Source organism: Lissotriton helveticus, chromosome 8, assembly GCF_964261635.1.
Source record: "Lissotriton helveticus chromosome 8, aLisHel1.1, whole genome shotgun sequence".
NCBI lineage: Eukaryota > Metazoa > Chordata > Amphibia > Caudata > Salamandridae > Lissotriton > Lissotriton helveticus.
The window spans coordinates 848,468,932-848,482,372 of record NC_136069.1 but is presented as its reverse complement, the minus strand read 5'-3'; the positions used below and the strand labels follow the sequence as shown (position 1 = coordinate 848,482,372).

At 45.3% G+C, this 13,441-nt stretch overlaps 1 protein-coding gene across 2 annotated transcripts in view; it reads right to left on the bottom strand.

Moving 5' to 3' along the window:
- The window catches only part of LOC144772957 (pyruvate dehydrogenase E1 component subunit alpha, mitochondrial), a 221,110-nt gene that overhangs the window by 121,760 nt on the left and 85,909 nt on the right, over positions 1 to 13,441 (bottom strand). For both annotated transcript variants that reach the window (XM_078657661.1, XM_078657660.1), the window contains one exon: positions 1,553 to 1,644. In XM_078657661.1, the coding sequence (XP_078513787.1) occupies positions 1,553 to 1,644 (92 nt within the window). The remainder of the gene's footprint in view (positions 1 to 1,552; positions 1,645 to 13,441) is intronic.

The window sequence follows — 13,441 nt, the reverse complement described above, 5'->3', positions numbered from 1 at the left end:
CTAAGGGCCCTCCTAGGCAGCGCAGACGCGCTGCGTAGGCGAGCCCTAAAGAGACCTAATAATTGTTTCATTTATTGGCGTCAGGCAATTTATTTACATCGTGTGACTAAATGATCCAGTCTATACCCGCCTATTAAGTTTTGGAATTAGCGGTCAAGGCACCCTCTTGTTGCTTATATAATTTGTTGTGTGGCCCACCCTAGTTTCCTACTTTATACGGGCCCAACCACATTTTCTGTTAGTTTATTTTTAAAGCAGTGCGAAAAATGTGCTCCTGTGTGGATTGTGTAAGAGTTGGGCGATGCACTTTATCTTTGTGTTCCCTTCATTGTTTACTGACCTAGCACATTTTCCATCATGGGAGTAAGACCAAGCACCGTTCAATAGGTTTCCATTAAATAAGGTCCACAGGGCTTACATAGGTGATTTTGTCAAGTGTTAAGCATAGTTTCGGCACCATAAGTTCATAGCTTCATTTTGATTTGACAGGTAGGGATGAAAGTTGAAATTGAAGATCCTGAGGCACTATCATGGACAGATTCTACTCCATTGTGCAGGCTTAGAGTGCATCCATCCACCAGTTTATGACAGCTGCGTTGTTGACAGCAAATACAAGGAAACGGAGGCAGAGGCCGCCTCTTTACATTTCTGAGCAACACAGTCTACTTCTTATAGAATAGCTCATACAATTGCTGAGATAATGTATGTGATAGGGCAGCACAGTTTCAGCGAACCCCGCGAATGGACACCTCCTAAACCTATCCACAGTCGCCAATGATGTTCATGATATATAGAGCTTGTCCTTCTATAGGAAGGGATGCAGCTCCTATATGCACGCTTTTTGGACCATCAAAATGTAAAACTAAGAACAAGAGTATGGAGTACTACTCTTTGAGAGGACAGGGATTCAGGAGGCATCCGTATTTACTATCATCTTTGTTTCTACAATCGGATACCTGAGCATTCAGAAAGCAAAGCTCCAACCACTATCAGTTAGGGAGGAGGTCAGGGTAACATTAAGGAGATATATGACTCTTACTTTGGGCTAAGATCTTGCTCATAGTTTAGGTGCGAACCTGATGTCCACTACACAGCAACGTGCAGTCGGCTGTGAGCTGAAATCATATGAAGTCACCCTTGCTACCAAAATGGGAGAGGATGTAGGTCCAGGGAATGCAGAGTGCCCAGGAATGTTGTTAATGGTCAAAAGGAGATGTGGATGGTCAAAACAGCATATTAATTGACTTCCCAAGGCCCTCAGGCGTCTCAGCAAGAAACTCCATCACAAAAAGTGCTAAATGTTACAGTGCAATATACTGCTTTGACACTAGAGGGAAGTAAAGCGGTAGAAATGCAGCAAAATATGGTGCTTTCCTGTTTCAAATGAAAAACAAATATTCACTTTGGTGGTGTTTTATTGGTTGGAATCCTTTTTAACTGAAACCCCGATTCAGGATGTTCAGCTCTATTACCGTCCTTCCTACAGTTACATTAGTTTCATTAAGATAGATACATAAAAGACAATTATGTGGATCCCTCAGATGCAACATACCTGAGCTCCCACAATGCCATTGCCACCATAGAAATGATTTGCATACATATGCATTGACCCTCCTTTTCCTTTGGCACAACCTCCTTTCCGACCTGAAGTAAACAAAAGGAAAACAATTAACATGAGACTATTCAGACTTTAATCCACACACAAAAGCAACACAATCATCCACTTGGGTAACACAGCACAGGTTGATGTGAAATAATTAACAGCATAATCAGACTGTAGTTAGGCAGTAAAGAGGATTACAAATCAGACACCAGTTCCGCCCTTTTTATATGCATGAACCTCACTAATAATGGGAGGGAAAAGATTTTGGCACAAAAGGCATTGTGGTGGATCAAGCACATAAGAATTAACACTGTTGAAAGCAAAAAAAGACGAAAAAGTACTCCTTCAAAGTTTCAAAACATACTCTGGGCAGATATGAAATCAATTGTTCACCTTTTTAGGCTAAGCCCAACTACTACCACTACTGTACTCTGAACTACGGTTCTGTGATCTATTGTACTCTGATGCACACCTATCTATGTCATGTAACAGACTGCCTGCATCTGCATTCTGCTTTACAAGTATTATACTCATTATATATTATTTATAGGTTTACCTGTAAACATAACTATTCCCCAATTGGACACTGCACTACTCTGCACAATCTCCCCTGTTATGCTACCGCATGTATTTTAGGTCTATAGTTTTCAGAACTATTCCTCCAATTGTACTCTGCACTACCACTTTACACAATTCTGCAACCCGCACTGCATTACCTGTATTCACCTGTATTCACTTACCTCTCTTTCATGTAATGCATCGACTGCTACCTCACATATGCTTGTCGTCTCACTAGTGTATTTTCTGCCCGCTAGTGCCATCTCTGATCCAGATAACCTGTTGTGTTTGCATGTGCATCTTGCTCCGGCATATCACTAGTGTTCACCCACCCCTGCGCTATACTGCCACCATACCAACATGGAGCTCAGCGGCAAACACACATATAAAATAAACTACCCTCCCGTGCTCACCAAAAAAGCTACTAAACGCTTTAAACACGACTTCCTTAGGTCCCACCCAGAAACACCCTTTGCCGACACCTACTTCTCATCGGTCAATGGACCCTTGAACACCGACATCATTTTCCACACCACACGCAGAGCGCAATGGAAAAAAGTGTTCCTCACCCTATTCACCGTCTCCACCACCAGGAAATCCGCACATGGCCTAACACTCTCCATCACATCGTCCCAACTCCTCCCAGGCAGAACCACCATCACTATATACAACAACGGGATTGTCTTAATTCAAGCGACAGACAGGAACCTGGAACTACTTGACAACATGTTCCCCTCTCTCAAAGAGCACCTTTCCAATCCTCGGACTTACACGCATATCACCCCCTGTCCTACCTCCCCTAACGTCACAGCTCCCACCCTTAACTCTCCTAACCCAGTTCAGCAGCAAGAAGACACACACCTCACCTCCACACCCTGCTCCACAGTCAATCACCTGCCCGTCTCAGCTACCCCTCCCCGCCCCTCATACACAGACATAGACCTGGTCCCTCCACACACCACTCGCTTTCCCAGCCCCCCTACTAACCTTCGTACCTCCACTCATCCTCCTGTCTCCCCCTCCACACTTTGCACTCCCGTACCTTCCCCCGCACATTTTTTCTCAGAGCACCCCTCCTCCCCCAATGGCACCCCACACAACATGACTCTCTCTCCGACTTCCGCCCCCCCCCCACACTCAGCACTCCCGCCACGCCTAGCCTGCATCCCTCCTTCAACCTCCCACCCCCCTCGCTCACTCCTCAATATCCCACCTCCTCCCCCACAACAGCCAGCCTTCACATCGCCCCCTTATTCCCTTCCCTCCCTAGCACGGATGCGCTTCCCAATAACACCTATCCTCTCGCTAACGCCCCCAACACCCTCATCAGCTCCGCCTCTCCACCCGGACTGCCCCCTGTCAACGTATTCGCCGGTTCAGCGCCAGTACCCCCCCCCCAACACCGCGCCCATCATCACCTTGGACATTATTATGTCCACCCTCCTCCAATTGAAAGAAGAATTACACTCCATTAAAGAGTTGCTCTTCACACACCCCATCAGACACCCCCCCCATCACCACCCTTACCACACCTAACACCACGTCCCCCTCACCTCCTACTCGCCCTACCACACAACACTCCACACACCGGACCTCTATCCCCTCTCGCAATACCAACAATCGCAATAACAATTGCAATCTCATTACTACCAAGCGCAATACTCCTCCTTCTTCTACACCTAACAACACTTCCTCCACACCTCCTACTCGCCTCATCACACATCTTTCCCCACATTGGACTTCTACCCCCTCTTGCAATACCACCAATCGCCCCAGACGCACTACCAACACGATCTCTGACCATGACGTACACACCCTTCTCCACTCTTACGACCCGGCTCCCCAAAAGCCACTAGCTACCAACAACATGTCCATCCCAACGATTATATCTAACCACCTCAGGCACCAAAAGGATAACAACAGAGGCGCTGTCCCCAACAACCTCACTAATGTACCCCTCGTTACGGAATCATCCTCCACCCTTTGCACCCCTAGCCTTAAATGCATACTTCTCAACTGCAGATCGGCCCAAAGACATTCCACGGAGGTCGCCGACCTCATCATGTCCCTGGAACTGGACCTAGCCATTCTGACTGAAACATGGCTGTCTGATTCCTCTACACCTATACTGGATATCCTAGTCCCTCCCAACTACTGTATCATTAGACTTGACAGGGACAAAAAGATAGGCGGTGGAATTGCCTGCATCTACAGAAGCAACCTCTCAGTCTCCAAAGTGGCCGTCTCCTCTCTTACTTCCTGTGAATACCTCTGCCTTGATATCATCAGCGAAAGCAAACCGGTATGCTCACTACACATTATATACCACCCACCTGGGGACAATCTCTCCTTCGTCCAACAACTCATGGATACAATTACAGGCAACTCAGGACGGCAGCACACTCAAATTTTCCTTGGCGACTACAATCTCCACTGGAATGACAGCAGTGACACACAGTGACACAGTGGTAAACAGCCTCAAAAGCTTTCTCAACGCACTTGATCTCAACCAAATATGCAATAGCCCGACCCATAAGAGAGGTTCTACCCTTGACCTTATCATCTCCAAAGAGGGCGCTATTCAACTGGAGTCAATCCAACCTTGTGACTGGTCAGATCACCATATTGTCTCCTTCCTCATCAAGGAAAAAACCAGACTTAACTCAGTTCAACCCCCTAAGCACAAAGTGTGGAAAAGAGACTTGAAGAAACTCAACCCAAACTCCCTACCACCTAACAGCTGCAATCGTCTACTTCCCCCTCCCGGCGATACAGACGTTCAACTTCTGACTGACTACTATCTCAATACTATGTCCACAATAATCGATGAGGTGGCGCCCATGCAACTGAAAAGAGTCTCGTCCAAGAAGACTTCCAACCCATGGTATGACGGAAGCCTCAATGAGGATAGACGGGCGATGCGAATGGCAGAGCGCACCTGGAGGTCAGCCCCTTCTGCAGTGCACCTAAAAAGTCTAAAGAAACAGAGAAACGCCTACTTCAGGAAAATAAAACGCTCAAAAAGAGACTTCTTCAGCCTCCAGCTCGCCCAAGCTAAAAACCGTCCAAGAAAACTGTTTGAGTTAGTCAGAACACAATCCAAAGAGCAACCCCAGACAATCAGCTCCATGGACGTTACTCCTTCCTGTAAAGACTTCTCTCCCTTCTTTATCCAAAAAACTGAGAGAATAAGAAGCGATCTCCTCAATGACGCTATCCTGTACTCCAACCCCCGACACACAGCAGTGCCTCAACCAAAGAACAATGCTACTTGGTCATCCTTTGACACTTACTCCGTAGAAGAAATTGGCAGACTGCTCAGCGCCTTGAAACCTTCCAATCACCTCTCTGACCCCCTTCCTGCTAACGCTGTAAAAGACTTTTCCCCTTGGCTTCTCCCACTCTGGTCTAAGATTATCAATAGCTCTCTTCAACAAGGATCCATCCCCAACGCCCTCAAAGTAGGGCAAGTCACACCGCTACTAAAAAAAACAACAGCAGACCCCACTGATCTAAACAATTACCGCCCTATTACAAACATTCCCACTCTCGCTAAACTGTTGGAAAAATGCGTACAACTACAACTGACTAAACACATAGATAAGTTTGATCTCCTAAACGCTCATCAGTCAGGCTTCCGAGCAGGGCACAGTACCGAAACTGCCATGACTCACATAGTGGACGATGCCCTCCAAATCCTAGACCAAAACGATACCTGCCTCCTCATCCTTCTGGATCTCTCCTCAGCATTCGATACAGTTAAACATGAGAACTTACTCGAACTGTTAAACACAAGAATGGGCATATCTGGGACTGTTCTAAAGTGGTTCACCTCATTTCTACACAACCGGACACAAAGAATCAAAAGCAACAACCTGCTGTCCTCTCCGGTACCTGTATCGCTAGGCGTCCCTCAAGGATCCTCCCTCTCCCCAACACTGTTCAACCTAGTTATGGAACCTCTCACTACGTTGCTACAGGCATCTAATGTGCACTTTCACATGTATGCCGACGACACCCAACTTTATCTCAAAATACAATCTCCCAAGGACATCATGCTGCTGAACACCACGATCAGAAACACCCAATCCTGGCTTGCTGAGAATCACCTCAAACTCAATGCTCTGAAGACCGAGTTCCTCCTGATCTCACCTCCCACTAAAATATCCACGGCTCAAACATGGCTTAAGCAATTAACGGCTCTAAATGTACAGCCCATCGTAGTAGACTCAGCAAAATCTTTAGGCATAACACTTGACACCAATCTCAACATGCAGCAGCACATCAGCAAGGCAACCAAAGGAGCGAACTTCCAAATCAATGCCCTGAGAAAACTTAAACCCTTCCTTCCTGCCAAAGACTTCCAAACTGCAGTACAATCTATAGTCATCCCGCACATAGAATACGGTAGCACCGCCATTTGCGGGCTCCCCCTAACTACAACGGCACCCCTAAGAGCGTCCCTTAACGCCGCAGCGAGACTCGTCACAGGCTCAAAAAAACACTCGCATATCTCCCCGGACTTTAAATCACTGAACTGGCTACCTTTTGAAGCCAGAATTCAACTGAAAATCGCATGCATGACACACAAGGCTGTGCACCTGAATTCACCCGCCTACCTCACTCAAAAGCTGACAATTTCGGGTGGCTCCCGAACTACTAGAAGCACAAACAATCTTTTGCTGAAACCTCGAAGATTTCGGAAGGAAAAAACTTATAAACGCTCCTTTTCAGGAATGGCACCCAGGATCTGGAACTCACTCCCTCCTGAAACAAGGCTCATCTCCTCCAACACAATCTTTAAGAAAGAAGTTAAAGCGATCCTCATGGCAAAATACACATGACCTATTATTCCGTATCACTCATGAATCTGCTCTGTAAGTCCTGCCCGACCTTGGCCTATTGTACCACCCGTATTATTGAATTACTTAATTGTATACGCTCACTCTTTGTATTCTGTTATAATGTTTGATGCACCTGGTTGATTATGTATATTGTTATATTGTTGACGCACCTGGTTGACTTTGCACACTTTACCCTCTCCACCTCAACGATCCTTACTTCCCTTCTACTGTCGCACCTGTGGGACTATACATCCTGCACACACCCACCTCAACTTTGCCCACCTTTAAACTCTAAATATTCTAAACACGCTTAAGCAAGTATATGCTCCTTGTTATTGCACTTTATACTATTGACGCAATTGTTTGTCTATACACAGTGTACCGACACTACCACACCTGTGACCTACCTCATGTCCTTTGACCTACCTATGTAACTAGCACCTTGTACCTAACTACCTCATATATTACTTTGTATATACGCTTTATTACTTTGTATTTTTACTTTGTATTTTTACTTGTAAAGCGCTCTGATATCTGCAAAGATCTTGTTCGCGCTGTATAAAACTTTCAAAATAAAATAAATAAATAAAATAAAATTAATTAAAAAAATTGATTCCTAGAAAAAACGATATCCTTGATATACGTTTTAGATCATTATCCTTCCACTGGATATTTGTAGAGCCGTAATGTCTCATTTGTGTCAAAATAAACATTATTGCGAGCTGGATCTCTTGTAAAAGGTAGGCATCGTCTGCTTTACAAAAAACAAATTTGGATGAATTAGAACTCCCTGATAGTCAACAATGTGAAAACCAAAGTGCTTATGCTGGTTGACACACAGGTCCTGTTGACTCTTGCCGTGTGGCTAAAGAGTGTCGTCCATAAATCCCAACAGCAGCAAAATACAGTTCAGAGAAACTTCTGGCCTTTCATTTGACGAATGAGAAACATGTAAACAGATCAATCTGGTTATGCTATGTGCAAACATGGTTTTTACACAAAAAATCGAATTCCTTTCGCCTGCTGGTGCTGTTTTGTGAAGCGATGCTGCCCTGCCTTTGTAAGATTCTGTACAAGACTGCGTTCCCAACCCATACCGATAGCTTGCAAATCATGCAAGCCTTCTATTGATTCTCCAATTTTACTGCTTGAGACTGCAGAAATGGGCTCTGTCGAGTGGACGCTCAAAGTGTACTTCTGTTTGAGATAATGGCCAATTCTATCTCCACTGCTGTTGTGAGAGACGGACAGTGGTGTCCACGTGGATTCTAGTCAACAACAGAGGTATTTTCAGCTCCTGATGTATTGTTTTGGCGAGTCCCCTTTAGTTACATGTATAGGACATCATGCATGACGCTTGCTTGTAGCACTATCCAGGTGTATGTTGCACGTTTTGGTCGAAGCTGTTGTGTAGTAGAGACCTTACACTTTGGAACATGTAAGCCCAAGCATGTGCACAACTCCGGTCATCATCCCCCAACTTAGATGACCCATAAGGCCAATTATCCCTTGCCCCCTTTTCTTGTTTGTGACCAATATTCCACTATGAGATGGCCTATCAGAAAGGAGTTATTCCTCATCTATCGGAGTCAGCCTAAACTGGTGCAAGGACACACAGCAGGGCAGCATGCCCAATGACTAACAGGCTAGGATTCTGCCCCACCTTGTCTGGAGGGGCACCAAGATATTGAAAAGATTTAAACTCTTACATTGTCATCCATGTTATTAAGTTGTTTAGCCCAGCAACTATGTCTGGGATCTTCGATTGCTGGGGACCTGGTAGGGGGCGGGGAGTGGGGGACAGCTGCGTAATATCCAGTTGGTAAACGGGTAGGAAAAAAGCCTTCATTCGGCGCAAGTGGGATGCTGGGAGGGAAAAAAGACCATCTTCAAAGTACTCACTGGGTGCTGCAACCAGAGACAAGACAAGCAGCCATGTGGGAAAATAAACTTGAAAAAGGCATTACTACTAATGCAAAAACTCAGGGTGTCTTTTCATATTTTTATGACATGGCCGCTTCCTCCAAACCTCAGTGGTCTCGTATCAATAAATGGGCTGCACCATTGAGTGGGATAATTCAAGAACCAGAGTTGGAATTTTTGTGGGATGATATCTATGTACATATGAAATTTTCAGAGTGAATAGGTTCTTTAACACCCCTTTGAAACTATAAAGGCAAGTGTTCATTACTAAGTTCGAACTACTAGTGGTGCAGTGGACACAATATATAACTGGTGGTGATGCTTTAAGTTGTCCAAATTAAGGCAGTAGGTTCTCAATGCAATGAAAGAAATGATATCAGTATCTGTGCCCAGCAACCTCAGAGGTGATAGATGCTCGTGGGGCTTTGGTCTATCCATCTCTGAAGGGTAATGAGGAATGCAATGATTATACAAGGGCATTGTCTCTGTGGCTAAACTGTTGCTGGCATTCCACAGGAAGAAGATGGAACCCCCAAAGGTGGGTCACTTGTGGAGGTGACTTTTGTCCATCTAGTCAATGGAGTAACTCACAAATTTTGAGTGGCAATAGTGCGATGTTGAAAAGACTTGAAAACCAGTCATAGACTATTCATGTCATGGCTTGACAGTCTTGTTTGGTGCGGTTTTGAGATGAAGGTTTATTCTTTTGAATAATTCTCTTACACTAGTCAATACATTCCTGTTTTGGGTGCTGGGGTCTGTGATGCACTTGTATTGTGGAGTGGGAGAGGGGGCCTGTACAAGACGTTCAGTAATCTCCACATTCGATGTATGCCAAAAATAGACGATTAAGCTTCAGTGATCAGAACTATTTGTGGTGGGGGAGAAAAGCTGTGCACTTATATAGGAGCAGTTTGATTTAGTGAAAATGTACTTGTGTCAGTGATTGTGAGGCCGAGTTCATGGGAGTGAAATAAATTACAGAGGTGCATAGTAATCTCTAAGTGAGAAAACACTTATGGTACTTAACAATCAGCACTCAATTCACACTCAGAAACAGAAAGTGGGAAGTTCTGATTCCCTGAGTAGATTTGAGTAATCACTCTAAGGTGCAATTCACGATATGGTATGTGGGAGTGAGTGGGAACACAGCACAATACAATAATTCAAGCAAAAAAGAAGTGACGATTTCTAGCCAAGAAGTCTGTGTATGGAGTTTAATTGATTGATATTTCTAGAGTACGAAAGAGTGACTTCAACAAGGTATCCCAGCACTATAGGTTTTCGATTAAGAGGCAAACCCAGTCTCATGATAGTGTTTAAGAAGATAAGAGTCAAGTCTAAAGAAACTTGCAAAATAATTTGATTCCGTATTGCCTAAGATGAAATGGGGAAGAGTGTTGCAGTATGTTGCAGTCTGGTAAGATAAAGATCTACTATACCTGGAGCATTGAAATCACCACACAAAAGAACAGCTGACACAGATCTGAGAGTATAAGGAGGCATAAAATGCTTACAGCAAGAGCAAGGAAAGACAGGGCCAGGGTCCAAGAGCGCTTTGTGACAAATACATAGGATTTTAAAAGTGCATGGGCTTAGGGGAACAGAGATCGGTTCTCTTCCAGGGATACTGAGTACAGAGTGTGATGCCATATTTTGGATCACATATTTAGATATATAAAGATAAGTGGTGTTGCCATAAGCCATGAGGGAGAAGATCAGGGCTAGAGAGATGGTTTTAATACATGTTAAGAGTCAGCAAAGACAATTTTCCTGAGGGTTTTTAGAGACAGCAAATATAAGGCATCAAGTTATTCACTTGGGGGTGTAAAGACACATTTGTGATCAAATATAATCCTCAGATTACTGCTTTGATGTGAAACTCATCAAAAAGGGTCACATGTACTGGACCACAGGGAGCAAGGTTCTCCAATACCAGTATCTCCATGTTCTCAGGGTTTTGACCGCAACTACTACATTAAATATATTACAATATCAATGGGATGGCAGCAAATGGAAAATATACACACAGGCACAATACACAATAATACTAAGCAATATGCCAGTGTCCTAATATATGATACAATAAGTCAGGGTTCTCAAAGTGAGAATGGTAACTTAAAATAATACAATACAATCAAAACGTAAATGAATATGCTACTTACCAGTATGCATCTGTTCTTGGCATGTAGGGCTGCTAACATTCATATCTTTTGCATTAGATCGCCGCCTAGTGTTGGGTCCGGATGATCGCACATTGTTGTCCTGGAAGAGTCTTCGAAGTATCCTGAGATAGGTGGCTCCTCCCCTGGACTACAGTGCGCATGGGCATCGGCTCCATCCCCAGATTGTTTTTAGCCATTGTGGCAGAGATGGAGTGTAAAGTGTAAAGGATGTCCATGCTAATGATTGAATACAAGAGTATGTCTGCAGCTGCGACAGGCACCGGGGAGGAGGGTGGGCGATATGAATGTTAGCAGCCCTACATGCCAAGAACAGATGCATACTGGTAAGTAGCATATTCAGTTCGAGGCATGTGGGCTGCTAAATTCATATCTTTTGCATAGAATATATAGCAGTCCCTCCATTAGCGGCGGTTTCCTGTGCCAGCTGCAGAAACCTGAAAAAGTGTTTTGAGAACAGCCTGTCCTACAGCTGCTTGCTGCTTGGAATGTACATCAACACAGTAGTGTTTTGTAAAGGTATGTGGAGTAACCCACGTGGCTGCTCTGCAAATGTCTTCTAAAGGAATGTTCCCCAGGAAAGCCATAGATGCCCCCAATTTGCGTGTGGAGTGCGCCCTTGGGGGTATTGTCAAGGTACGTTTTGCCTTTTGATAACATATTTGGATGCACTTAACGATCCACCTGGCTATTCCTGCTTTGGAAATAGGGTTGCCCTTGTGCTGTGGCGAGAAGGCAACAAAAAGCTGTTTTGTTTTCCCAAAGTGTTGTGTCCTGTCAATGTAGTACATCAACGCCCTCCTGACATCCAAAGTATGAAGCATTCTCTCCGCCACCGTTTGTGGGTTTTGGAAGAATGCCGGCAAGTCAATAGTTTGGTTGAGATGAAACTGTGACACCACCTTCGGAAGGAATTTGGGGTTAGTACGTAGTACCACCCTATTTGGATGAATCTGAATGAATGGCTCTTGGATTGTGAGCGCCTGTAGCTCACTAACACGCCTCAGTGACGTAATAGCTATTAGGAAAGCTACTTTCCACGTTAGGAACTGGAGTTCACACGAGTGTAGTGGCTCAAAAGGTGGTCCCATCAGTCTGGTGAGGACCACATTGAGGTTCCACACCGGAGCTGGCGGTGTTCTTGGGGGAATGACTCGTTTCAGGCCTTCAAGAAAAGCTTTAATGGCAGGCACCCTGAAGACAGAGAGATGCTGCCTATTCTGAAGATAAGCTGCTATGGCGGATAGATGTATCCGAATAGAAGTGTACGCTAGATTGCACTTGTAAAGATGTAACAGATAGCAAATGATGTTAGGGATAGATGCATCTAGCGGGTTGATGTCATTGGCTGTACAGTAAATGACAAAACGCTTCCATTTTGCAGCATAGCATGCTCTGGTAGTTGGCTTTCTTGCCTCCTTGATGATGTCCATGCATTCTGGAGGTAGGTGAAGGTATCCAAACTCTAGGACTTCAGGAGCCAGATCGCCAGGTTGAGCTGTTGCGGATCTGGATGCTGAATGTCTCCATGGTTCTGCGTCAAAAGTCTGGGCGTGAGGCGCAGCCTTTGATGCGGCACCACCGAGAGTTCGAGGAACGTGGTGTACCATGCTTGGCGCGCCCACGTTGGAGCAACCAGGATGAGAGTCATCGAGTGCTGCCTTAGCTTTCTTGCCACCAGCGGTATCAGAGGGGCTGGCGGAAAAGCGTACGCAAATCTGCCTGACCAGTTCATCCATATCGCATTCCCCTGCGACTGTGGGTGAGGGAACCTGGCGGCAAAGTGTTGGCATTTTGCGTTTTCGTTTGTGGCAAACAGGTCTATCTCCGGATGACCCCACTGCTGGAAGTACGGGTGGAGTAGAGATGGGTGTAACTCCCACTCGTGCATTTGATGGCTGTATCTGCTGAGCAGATCCGCCATCTGATTGTCCTTGCCCGGGAGGTGTTCTGCCATGAGGAAAATGTTCCTCTGAATGGCCCACTTCCACATGCCCTGAGCCAGATGAGGCAGCTGTGGCGAGTGGGTGCCCCCCTGCTTTTGAATGTAGTACATCGCGGTCATGTTGTCCGTCCGGACTAACACTACCTTGTTGCACAGATGTACAATGAAGGACTTGAGCGCCATGAAGATTGCCATCAGTTCCAGATAGTTGATGTGCATCTTCTGTTGCTGCGTCGTCCATAGTCCCTGCACCGTGTAAGTGAGCAGATGAGCTCCCCATCCCTGGAGAGATGCGTCCGTTGTCAGGATAATCTGTGGCACTGGCTCCTGGCACAGTCGGCCCTTGCAAAGGTTGTGTGGAGTCCACCAATGCAGAGAGTCGTAT